This window comes from Orycteropus afer, unplaced genomic scaffold (genome assembly GCF_000298275.1).
Source record: "Orycteropus afer afer isolate SDZICR_OR568_19922 unplaced genomic scaffold, OryAfe1.0 scaffold00378, whole genome shotgun sequence".
NCBI classification, from domain to species: Eukaryota; Metazoa; Chordata; class Mammalia; order Tubulidentata; family Orycteropodidae; genus Orycteropus; species Orycteropus afer.
Genome location: NW_006921965.1, coordinates 2,107,516 through 2,120,725, shown reverse-complemented (window position 1 = coordinate 2,120,725; position 13,210 = coordinate 2,107,516). Strand labels below are relative to the sequence as shown.

The 13,210-nt window shown below is 35.7% G+C and overlaps 1 protein-coding gene across 1 annotated transcript in view; it reads left to right on the top strand.

Moving 5' to 3' along the window:
* Nucleotides 1–13,210, top strand: part of NADK2 (NAD kinase 2, mitochondrial) — a 72,974-nt gene that overhangs the window by 35,921 nt on the left and 23,843 nt on the right. The window contains exons 5-8 of the mRNA XM_007953231.1: nt 2,321–2,404; nt 3,660–3,796; nt 7,434–7,512; nt 11,490–11,585. Of these exons, the coding sequence (XP_007951422.1) occupies nt 2,321–2,404; nt 3,660–3,796; nt 7,434–7,512; nt 11,490–11,585 (396 nt within the window). The remainder of the gene's footprint in view (nt 1–2,320; nt 2,405–3,659; nt 3,797–7,433; nt 7,513–11,489; nt 11,586–13,210) is intronic.

Sequence of the window (13,210 nt, the reverse complement as noted above, 5' to 3'; positions counted from 1 at the left end):
CCTCTTCCTTCTTCCTAGTCTGTCTCAGTCTATAAGCTGGGCTGTTACCTGTGCACCACGTGCATCTCTCTGGGTTTTAAACACCAGAGGCTCAGCCTCAAAACTCACATCTATATGTCACCACAGTAGGACAAACTGACAGACAAGTTTGTCATGCTGTTGGAGACCTCTCGTATCACCCCCACTTGGCTGACTGTTCTTCTGTCTGGCTTCCTGGCTTTTAATCTTCTTTCTCCTGCTCTTCTGGCCTGCTTCTTTGGGCGTCCCTGAGTTGTCTCTCCTCACCTGTATCCCTGGGGCTGACTGCTCTTCTGTCTGGCTTCAAGGCTTTTGTCCCCTTTCTCCTGCTCTTCTGGCCTGCTACTCTGGGTGTCCCTGAGTTGTCTCTCCTCACCTGTAACCCTGGGGCTGACTGATCTTCTGTCCTGGTTCAAGGCTTTTATCCCCTTTCTCCTGCTCTTCCGGCCTGCTACTCTGGCGTTCTTGCGTTGTTTCTTCTCACCCGTAACCCTGGGGCTGACTGCTCTTCTGTCCGGGTTCAAGGCTTTTATCCCCTTTCTCCTGCTCTTCCGGCCTGCTACTCTGGCCTCTAAGATAGACTCCTAGTATTAGACCTTGTGTAGTCCATCTCACACCCTCCCCTGTATTCAATAGATCTGACCTATAACAGCAATAGAATATGGTATAGTAGCAATGTATGGCTTCCAAGGCAGGTCATAAAAGACATTGCAACTTCAGTATTGGTCTCTTGGATTGCTAATTTTGAGAGAAGTCATCCACCATGATGTTAGAACACTCAAGCAGCCCTGTGGAAAGGTAATGTGAAGAGGATTTGAGGCTTCCATCAACATCCACTACCAGTTTGCCAAGCATTTGAGTGACCCATCTTGGAAGAGAATCCTCCAGCCCAAGTCAAGCCTCCAGATGCCTGTAGCCCTAGGTAACATCTGAATATAAACTCATGAGAGATCTCTCTAGAATGTGTAGGATTAGCAGTGGATCTCAGCAGATGTTATTTTATCAAATAACTATTGATACTTAGTATTGTGTAATGTGGAAGCTCTGATAGCATAGTGCCTAAGGCACTTGACTGCTAACCGGAAGGCTGGTGGTTCAAACCCACCAGCCAGTCCTCAGAAGGAAGGTTGGGCAATATACTTCCATAGCAATACCACCTTGGAAACCCAAGGAAGGGTTGCTATGAGTCGGGTCTGACTCGACGGCACATAACAACAATAAACAACATTGTGGAAGGTATTGCTATGAATATAAAATAATTAGGACACTGCCTTTTCTTAACTTCAGTGTTGATTCTTCAAGATCAAGAAACTGTTGCCTATCAGAACTTTGTTAAAATCTTTTTCTCTACTCTTCACATGTATAAGTTAGCTTATCAGCAAGGATTTGCTTGCCAGGCCTACCCTCAGACTTTCTTTGAAGATTAAAACATTATGTAAATAATGATGACATTTGACTGCTAATCAGAAGGTTGGTGGTTCAAACTCACCAGACACTCTGCGGAAGGAAGACTGGGCAATCTACTTCCATAAAGATTTTCTACCTTGGAAACCCAAAGGGAGTCGCTAAGAGTCAGAATTGACTCTATGGCAGTGAGTTTGTGTTTTTTTTTTTTTTTTGGTTTTTCTCACTTTAGGTGCCTTATAATTTCAAATTCGTACATCAACCCATGGACGGTCTGACTAATTAGTAGTTAGTGATTATTTGTGTTTATTTATGTCTTCCACATTAGGCTGTGATCTCCTTGAGGGAGTTAACCCTCATATTTTTTTAATAAATGATTAATTAGGAATATACTTTCTCAGTTCCATTTTAGTGACTCAGGATATCTTAAATAACATTTAAAAAGAGATTATTTATCATTCAGAACACTTTTACAGAAATAGTTTGATTCCTCAGAATAACCCTTTGAGATCGGTGGCTTTACCACCATTTTAGAGATGAACCCAAACTTAGTAGTTCAATCATTTATAAGGTAAAAACTCTACTACCATTGATAACTTTATGGATAATCAGTAAGTGGCAGATTTTCTAGTATTTTTAGTTTCAGTATAGTGTGAAACTTAAATAATATTATTTAACATAATATATAATACTATGGCATTGAAAGCTAAAAAGAGTCTACTGTTTCTGTTTGGCCTTTTTTGTTCTTGTTGTTAAAAGTAGGTAAGTTGGGGGCAGAAAAAATGAAGCACAGAGTAGAAATTTGTATCTGATTTTTATAGCTTGAATTAAATATTTCTTTTTCATCTCACTCTCTTCTTTTTCCCTGACATCACACAAAATCCCTTTTAAAATAAAGGTCTGAGGGTCATTTATGTCTGCCTGTCCGATATACGCATTCCTTCCCAGAAGCCTTACAGAAGTTCTGTCGTGGGGAGTTCAGGTAGGAATTTCTTACTATTATTCTTATGCAGATGTTTAACATCAAAAATGCTATTAAAGAAAACAAATTATATAACATTTGGATTATTGCAATGCTACCGTAGTGCCTAAAGCATTTGACTGCTAACCAGAAGGCTGGTGGTGCAAACCCACCAGCCACTCCTCGGAAGGAAGATTGGGCAATCTACTTCTGTAGTGATACCGCGTTGGAAACCCAAGGAAGGGTCACTATGAGTAGGATCTGAGGCCACAGTAGTGAGTTTGTTTTTTTGGTTTTTTTTTACAGATTAAATATACCTTCTCTTAGTCCACTTTGGACTATGCATAGCAATGCTGACAAAATTTACTTGGTGTGTAATGTAGTGGCAAGCAACAGCTTTTTCCTTCAGTGAGATAGAGGCCTTGTCTCTGCATTTTCAACCTGGTTGCGTGTTCTTAGTAGTGGTAGAAAGATAGCTAAAAGTGTTGGTTAAATTTGGGTGTATAGGCATATGAGCTAGACATTTACATTATGTAGATACACTCCTTGGAGGGCTCAATTGTGGGAAAATAGAAGGGCTTTGTATTCAGAGGGAGACAAGTCCTGGGAGGGAAGGACACAGGGAAGAGGTAACTATGGGGAGGAAGGAGGAGGGGAGATGTGGCATTGTGGGAAATTGCAGTCAATGTCATGAGACAAAGTGTATGTAAGCTGTTGTATGGAAAGTCAATTTGCTCTGTAAACTTTCACCCAAATCACAATAAAAATGAAAAAGAAAAAAAAAAATATTGGGTATGTAAATTCTCTGAGATTGTATTCTTTTTATCCTAATCTTCCCCCATTCAATAATGACTGACAGTTGGCTTTACTCTAACATTACTGAGATTCCTGGTATCTTGCCTTACATACTAAGTGTGAGGGTGCTTCTTTCACATTTCTTTTACTTACTCTGTTTAGTCATCAGACTGAAAAAGGGAGGGTGGAAGTTTGGGAAGCAAGGATGAGGTTGCTCAGTTAGATATGAGAGGGTCCAAGTGGGCTACTTTTAATTTCTTGACTTAGACTAGATTTTATAGTGAGAGAAAGCTTTTCCCTTATGTATTTGTGAAGTTATATCAATCTGTTTGAGCAGGAACCTGTAGGTTTTAGTGTTTCTAGTATACTTTATTTTGGAATAACTAGTTTGTAAATAACAATTTCTAAAATTCAGTGAAATTATTATAATGTCTAATCTTTAATTTATTCTGTCTCAACATACTTTCTTTACTTCTCTAAGGTGGTTATGGAGGCAGCGAATCAGGTTATATCTTGAAGGAACTGGCATAAATCCTGCTCCTGTGGACCTTCATGAACAGCAGCTAAGTTTAAATCAACACAGCAGAGCCTTCAACATTGAACGAGTTCGTGATGAAAGTAGGTGGATTGTGATTTAGACATGTTTGGGGCAGTATTTAACTTACAATTACATTGACCTCAGATTTTTGGAAAAAATAATTTACAATTATCTTGGTGTGTTAGTGCCACTAGTTAACACCCAAGAAAGTACTTACTAAGTAAGTGAGCCGCTTTATTTGTAAACTTTAATATTAAGATTAGAATCGAAAGTAAGAGATGCAGCATATTTCTAGAAGAAACATTTCCTAGGACAGGCTTGAAAATTAGTTGATTAGGAAAGGATTGGGAGCTCTGGTAGCATAGTGCCTAAGGCACTTGACTGCTAACCAGGAGCCTGGCAGTTCAAACCCACCAGCCACTCGGAGAAAGGAAGGTAGGGCAATCTACTTCCATAGTGATACTGCCTCAGAAACCCAAGGAGGGTTCGCTATGAGTCAGGTCCAACTCGACAGCACATAACAACAACAACAACAGGGAAGAATTATAAAATGTAATATCAGAATAGTTTTACAAGATGAATACCTTAAAAAAATAAATTTCTAAAACATATTCAGGTGGGTATGCTGCTTTCGTTTTCTTATTTTTGTTATTGTATACATAAGGTGTAACTACAAAAATGATAGGGAGTGGGAACTAATATATAATGTTTAGTGTGTTCAGGCATTACGATGAGACCTGGATAATGGTTAGTAGGTGGCTGATTAAATAAAGTGAGCTTATGATAACTAACAATTATAAATAGTTTACTGGGGGGGAAAAGCAATATATTCACTATTTTTTCCCCAAAAGAACTTTGATACATCATTAATTATTTAGAGGGACAAAGCAGATTTATTGGTTGATTTTTGTAAGCACATACTGGCTTGCAGGCCAGGAAAATCAAAGTATGATTGCTAATTAGCCATCTTTTCAATGAATGAAGCAGTTTAGCAGCAGGTTGAAAGCCAGGCAGTATAAAAAGATTTATAATCATTTTGGGGTGTTTATTATGTAAAACCTTTGCTAGATACTTTGCGTATTTGGAAAAGCTTATAGTCTGGTAGAGGAGACATAAAGAACAAGTGATGATAATACAGTGCTAATAAAACAAATACTGAATAGAGATGTGCTGTGAGTTTAAGGAAGGAGCCCTGGTGTTGCAGTGGTTAAAGTGATCGGCTGCTAACTGAAAAGTCAGCAGTTTGAACCCACCAGCCACTCTGCAAGAGAAAGCTGCGACAGTTTGCTTCTGCAAACATTACAGCCTTGGAAACTCCGTGGGGCAGTTCTGCTCTGCTGCGAGGTCGCTATGAATCAGAAACAACTCAACAACAATGGGTTTTGAGAGTATACACAAAGGTATGATTGATCTTTAGGGGGGAACAGAGAAAGAAGAGGTATGTTTTGAATTGGGTTTTAGAGCGTGAATAGAATATCTGTAACCATACAATGGAAAAGAAAGCAGTTTCAGTCGGACAAGCTATTTCTCCAGAGTCATAGACAAAAAAACACAAGATATCAAGGGTTAGTAATGGAGTAGGAGATGAAGCTAGAAAGAGTTCTGGACTACATCATAGATGCCATGCTAAGGAGTTAGGACAGAACAGTACATTTTAGGTTATTTTTAGCTGTGAAGAAAGGGTGTGTATGTGTGGTAAGAAGATGTTCAGACACAATTCATTATACGCTATAGCAGTGTAAACCTGGCATCAAGATTAAGCAGAAATAGATCCAAGTTTATGCATGTAAAAATTTAGCGTCTGATAAATGTAGCATTTCAAATCAATGAAGAAAGGATAGATCATTCAACAAATGGTGTGGGAGCCCTGGCCAATTACATGGAAAAAATAAATTCCTGCTCTGTAATTCCTACTCCAAAATAAGTGTCATACATGTAAAGAGTAAAATGTAAACTATGAACTCTTAAGTATTAGAAAATATACCTACATGGTTTAAGACAGAGAAAGGCAGAACCTAAAGATAATCCTGAGGGTTTTTTTGTGATTTAATTATTCACCTAGCATTGTGTAGTGTCGAACCTATGATGTAACCATCTTTAGTCTTCTGGGCCCCAAAATGATGTAGTAATTGAATTCATAATTGCAGTGTTTTTAGGATTCTCTACCAGGATCTGTTGTTTCATTTTTCTTTTTCAATCACTTAGAAAAAAGAATGAGTAACTATCTTACTACTTTTTAACAATTTGCTATTTATCTTTTTGAAACATACTAAATTCTTAAAGCATGGGCAAGCAAACAGAAGTTAGTGTTTCTTTAATTAGAAATAATTCTTACTCTACATATGTTGATTTTTTGTATTTATTCACCATCCTTGCTTTTGGAGTACCTGCTGTTTTTGCTTTCAAACACACCTCTGCAAATTTAAACCAATACAATTTAGTCTTTTATATGTTAAACTAGTTAATGAGTGTTGAATTTTTAACTATGGAATTGTGAATTACCTTTCTGAAAATATTGATATAATAAATAGTAATGTGTATAAATATCTGAATATATGTAATAAAAAGACAAATGCACTTATCTCTAACATATATTGTCCAATATAAGTTATGCATGTAATTTGCTGTTTGAGTCCAGAATAGCTCTCTTATGGAACTGCTTGGTCATTTCCATCTTTGAAGCTTCCAGAGCAGACTAAGTGAAGTGTGGCAAGAATATAATGAGATGGATATTTCATTACTCTAGGAATTTTTGAAAAATTTTTATTTTGTTTTTTTTTTTGAGAATATGCATAGCAAAATATACACCAATTCAGCAGTTTCTACATGTACAATTGAGTGACATTGATTACATTGTTCAAGTTGTACAACCAGTCTCACAGACTTTTCTGAGTTGTTCCTCCACTCTTAACATAACCTCACTGCCCCCTAAGGTTCCTATCCAATTTTGGAAAAATTTTTATTAATTTTTTAAATAATTTACTTTATTTTTGTTTTTGTTGAAAATGTACACAGCAGTATGTATACCAGTTCAGCAATTTCTATATGTACATTTCAGTCACATTGATTATATTTGTCAAGTTGTACAACCATTCTCACTTTCTTTTTCTAAATTGTTCCTCCTCCACTAACATAAACTAACAGCTCTCTAAGCTTCCTATGTAACCTTTTGAGTTGCTGTTGTCAATGAGATCCTATATAGATAAGCTAGTTCTTTAAAAGAGTACAGTGCTCAAGGCAAACATTCTCTAGTAATTAAGCTAAAATATTATTTGGCATAAAGAAGACTTTAGGGGATATTTTTGGTTTGAGGTTTAAAGATTATCGCAGACAATAGTTTTGACATTTATTCAGCCTCAATGACTCCAGAAAGTCTGGATTCTATGAGAATTTGAAATTTTCTTTTACATTTTACCCCCTTTTGATCAGTATTCTTCTGGTCTCATTGCAAAAGAGGCAAGTTTTTTTTTTTTTTTTTCAAAGAAGAATTAAGTTTTATGTCAGAGAGACAGAAACTTCCATTGATGGTATAATGTTATATGACTTTAAGGTTTATATTTTGAATTCTTTAAGTAAAAGTTATTTAATTTGTTACTTTTATTAAAGTATATGATGTTATTAAAACAAAAATGTAAAAGTTTTATTGTTTTATAACATTTATATTATAATATTTCTAAAATTCAAGGAGCTGTCTGAGATTGTTTTCTTTACCTGCAGGGTCTGTAGCTTCAGGACCCCAGCTCTTGCCAGTGAGAGCACTAAATGAAGTCTTCATTGGGGAGAGTCTGTCATCCAGGTACTTTTAAATCTGAGTTCTTAGGTTTGAACTTTGATGCTTTAGTATTTTTCAGATACATATTCAATTTGTACAGCCTGGCTAAGAGTTGTGAATAATGTAATGGAAATATTCTCAAACTCTTCATATATTGTAATACACATTAAAAGGAAAGAGGGCTGTAGGGCCAAAAATATTTGTGAAACACTAGGTTAAACAAAGTTATTCAAATTTCTTTACTACAGTACTTCCCAAGGACTTTAATCTATCATACACATGGTTAAGAGCATGCTATGTTAGGCATATATTAGCAATTAATATAAAAATTTTGTAGATAGTTCATATTAAAATTTCCCCAATTAATAATGTCCTTTAGAGCTGATTTGCTTATTTGCTATTTTAATCCAGGATCCAATTAAAGGATTACAGATTGCATTTGGTCATATTGCATGGCTCTTTAAAATTCTTCAGTTTAGAACAATTCCTTAATCCTTACCCCATTTTTTGTCATTCATGTTATTAATATTTTTGAATGTTCCGTACCAGTTGTGTTGCATAATATCCTTTATTTTACGTTTTTATGATTTTTTTTCTCTGCATGATAAAATTCAGACTGAACACTTTTGGCAGGAATACCACTACATAGACAATATAGTAACCTTCTTAGTGCAACACATTGTAAGGCAAGTGCATTGACAATTTATGATTTGTAACTACTATAAACAAATATTAAAGTGAATAGAGTTCCTCACAAGGAATATAAAATATAAGTTATGTTTTATTACTGATGAAATCTGTTTTGTGGGAGTTGAATATAATTCTTGCTTAAATTATCAACAAAGTTTTTTTGTAAAAGTTTTTGCATGAAATTAGTTACCTGCTATCAAGTGACTACTATAATGTAAGGTTAACTTTTATTATTACTTTAGAACTTGCCTTCTCATTTTTGTAGATTTAACTAAATCTTTTCAGAAGCAGACTGCCACATCTTTCTCCTGCTGAGTGGCTGGTGGATTCCAATTGCAGACCTTTTGGTTTGCAGCTGAGTGCTTTAGCCACTGCGCCATCAGGGCTCCAACTAAATTAGGAGTGGGAAATTAGAGATGAGTCTTTGTTCCACTTTCCTGCTGCTAGAGGAATCATGTGACCCTTTGAAAGCTATATAGTTAGTTCACTAGTTTACTGAGAATTCAGTAAATTCAGAAGTTGTGTTTGCTGCACGTCCTATGTTTTCATAAATAATTACGATGGGAAGTATTTACCTTAAAAAAAAAAAAAAAAAGATACTCAAATTCTAACCAGTAACTTCACTCATGTAGCATTGAAAAGAATAAAACCTGATTGAGCAAAATGATTTTGATAGTTACTTTTTAAGTTGTTCTAATTATTTTGACTTAAATAACATTAAGTTTATCCAATAAAAATGCATTCCGCACCTACTCTGTAAATTGTGTAAGTGTAGTGCTAACTTAAAATATGAGGGCAGTAAAATACATACTTTAAAAAATTACTAATAGTAACATTTATCATTCAAAGAAATAAAATTTAAAAATTATTCACTAAAAATAAATATATAATAAAGTATAAAAAATATATTATGTTTATTTTAACATAAGACTTATACTATACATGGTTCTTTTTTTTCTTTTACTGCATATCAAGTTTGAAGCAATATGGAGGTAAATGGATATTTTTATGTGATAGAAAAGGAAGGAAATGTAGTTCTAGTGATAAAATCTAGTCATTATTGCTTAAAGATAGAAGAAAGCAACACTTCCTAAAGTAGAAAAAGTCTACATTAAAATAAATAGGTAACAAAGGTAAAGTATTTTAAGTTTATGTTTACTCTGTGCAAGCCATTTAATGGCTTATATTATTCTGTTTGTGTAGTTTAAAAGCTGTATGGTTAACTGCTGAGAGCTTCTGCTAGCATTGCTTTATACTAAAAATTAAATACTTGTTTTGATAGACTCTGGGGATTCCGTGAGGGCCCACTTGGGGATTTTCTGGGTTTGCTTCTCTCTGGGCAGTAGTGATTCCGTTGGTTATCTACTGCTTGTTTGTTGTCCTTTGGTACTTCACTTTATGTCTTCACTAAGAAAAGGACGGCAATGGGTTGGCTTCTTATGCTATTGAAAAAGGTTTAATTACTAGAGATATTAGAACTTATTTGTGAAGACCCCACCTCATAGACCCCTAGGCAGAAAGGCAGTGAGCACGTACTGGAAGCCTGCTATTTGTCAGGCACTGTGCGTCTTGTACATGCCATCTCATTTCAGGTTCATAGACACCCTGCAAGAAAGATAGCTTATTAGTGAAAAAACCTGAGATTCAGAGAATTCAAATTATTTGTCCAAGGTCATATAATTAGTCAGCATGAAAACTATTGTACAAGCCTAGTATTTCTGATCAGATCCTGTATTGAGGCTTCACTGTGCTCTGAAAACTTAAGTGCTTTGCTTGGAAAATATGAAGTGCAGCAATATTATTCCTCATTTTTAATGTTCTTAGATTTAAGAACATTTTAAAAGCCCAATTTTTTGTTTGTTTGTTTGTTTTCTTTTCTTCTATTTGTTCTAACCTAGAATGTCTTATTCTTGGGCTGTAGCAGTGGACAATTTAAGAAGAAGTATACCCACTCTAAAGGGACTGTGAGTTTTATTGCTGCCTTAAAATAATAATTTCCCTGAAACAAATTCTTTGAGTTGACTAATCTCTGATAAACCTGCATGTGAGAATGACACTAAATTTGCTCAGTGTTTTGGGCTCCACATTTCCCACCCAATTACACATTTCTTCCTCTCCACCTCTCCTTCTTGTCTACCCCCACTTACTTCTAATCTCTTTTGTTTCTACTTGATTCTGGCATAATAGCAGCCATTGCTCCGGAGATGGCTGGCTTGTCTGTATATAGCCTATAGGCTTCTAATGTGCATTTTCTAAGAAGACATAACAAAGCTATGAAACAGACTAAATGTGAATATTAGCCTGCTGTCTTTTGTTTTTATAAAGAATTCTGGCTTAACAGGAAAAATGAAAAGAGGTTCTATCATGTAAGCACCTTTATAAATTGAGTGCTTACAGGAGAAACTGAAAGGGTTAGAATAAGAGATTAAATATTCACATAGTGTTAGTGTTTACAGGCATGCCTAATAATTGTCATTATTTAGAAAAGTTGTATTTTAGTAAGGGTTTATTTTAACTTTTTTTGTTGAAGTTGATTTGCTGGAGAAAAATATCAAGTGTTTTTCTGTGATACCATTATTTTAAGATACAGCTTACAAATAAGCTTTTACATATTTCAAAAGTTCTTTGAATAGTTACAGATCATTTAGACATTGATGCAGTTAAAGCATAGTGTCATTTTTGCTGGTGTCAGAAAACCCACTTGACTCCATATTTGTGAAATACCCTAAGAAATATAACTTCCAAAAGAAATTTACAGGTCTAGTTTTATTCCTAGTATGGGACACTAATCCAGTACTAGTTGAGAATTTTCATTAGAGCTTTATTATCTTACCTCCTCTGTTAGCTTACTACCAACTCAAAGCACATTAGTGTATAACTTAAGAAATGAGTTTAGCAGAAATTATTAGTAACTCAAAGGATTAGATATATCAAAGACTAGCTACCAAGATGAAACTCACCTAAGAATAGTACTTTTCTTTTTGATTCTAGAATGATGCTCTGTATGTGTTAGATTCCATAAAAGCAGTAGCATCAGTGCCAGCCAAATATTTAAAAGAAGCCCTTGTTTGAAATGTTAAAGTATTGGTAGAAAGGAGCATATAGATCAGGGAGGCATGTAGAAAGTTCTTCTTTGTTAACTTTTTCATTTAATATTGGAATCAGCATCATATGTATGCCTACTAAGTTAGGCATGCCTTGGGCTAGCTGGCTTACTTAGATTTCATCATCAGTTTTGAAGAAGACTGTATTTGTCTTTTTATCGTGAATGATAAGGTCTGCAAATCCAGTTTTATATTCTCAATTCACAGGGCTTCCTACTATGAGATTTCACTTGATGATGGTCCATGGGAAAAACAAAAGAGTTCAGGACTCAATCTGTGTACTGGAACAGGATCAAAGGCCTGGTAGGTAACTTGGGATGTTGCTTGTCAACTTTTATGAAATATTTTCATTAATATGACTCACTCATTATCTCATATTGGCACATCTAATATGCAGGTGGTAACCTGGTGTCGTTTTGCAGGTTGACCCGGTCTCTGTTTCATTCACCAGTTGGGTCCAGGAGTCATGGGTTGGCTTTTTGGATTACAGCTGCAGCTTAGATTTAATCCTTATTGGATCATTATTGAGCCTCCTACACTAGGTTTGTAAAGAAAAACAGATAATGAGAAATGGTTTTGGGGGCTATAGAAATATTTGTTGAATGAAGAACATTTTCAGTAATAAAGAAATGGATACAAAGTACAATACAAAAAATAAGATGGCAGTATGTGCAATAAAGGCTTACCTGGAGATACCCTGGGGCTTCCAGTATCCTCCTTAAACTCTTCCTGGTTAGTCTCTTCTGATTCCAGTATATACATGCAGATGGCTTCTCTCCTGAGTACAAGCCCAATATTCTAAAGATAGCTACTAGATGGGATGTTAATAGCACTTCAGATTCAACGCATTCAAAACACAATTTGTTCTCTTCAATTTTTCTTCCTGTGTTTCCTTTATCACTAGTTATTACCCTGATGCCATGCTCTAGAGAAAAAAACATGACTTCTACTCTAATGCTGGACTTCCCCATTCTTACTTGCACACGTACCAGTCTCTCAGTGCTGTCAGTTAAATTCCATAGTCTCTGCTGCCTTTTTCAGTTTCAACTGCTGCATCTTTGGTCCAGGCCCTAGTATTTGGAGTGAATGTTCTTTATGCCTCACCTTTTATTCTTTGGACTATCAATACGACATTATCAACAGGATAGCATTTCTAAAATGCAGATAAATCTGACTACATTCCCTCCCTGCTTTAATGCTTTCATTGACCCCTGCCTATGTTCAGGTTGCTCATTCTGTCATGCAAGGCCCTTTTATAGCATTACCTTAGCTACCTTCTCAGCCTTGTTCCTTCCCAGCCCCTATCCATGAGCATACAGGAGACACTGGAAGCAACTTACACATCTCAGCAAACACCATGTCATCTCTTGGGTTTTTGTTTTTGCGCAATACAATTTCTTCCTGCTTTAAATGCCTTAGTACTCTTCGCTTTCCATCCACTGACTGAAAACTCCACCTTTCAAACGGCATGCTTTTTAAGAAATCTTGACTAGCACCCACTTGCTTTCATAAACAGAATCAATTAATCCTTTTTTGGGGCGGGGGTGCTCCTGAGCACTTTTTTTTGTGATGCTATTATAGCCCTTATCACATTATTGGTTATCTATGGACCCAGGTAGTCTGAGCAACTTGAGTGGTTTGGGATACTGACTAGGGACTTTTTTTTTCCTGCTTAATTTTTTTTTGTGTGTATTATAGTACCTAATGCATAGTCACTCAAATATTTTTTTAATATGATCATATGCTTACAACTACAGCTAAAATAGTGCTATCATCTTAAGTTTGAATAGTTTTATTTGTATTTCATATTTTTGGTTTGTTAGCTATAAATTGTTGTTATGTTGTTGTTGTTAAGTGCCGTCGAGTCGTTTCCGACTCATAGCGACCCCATGCACAGCAGAACGAAACACTGCCCGATCCCGCGCCAG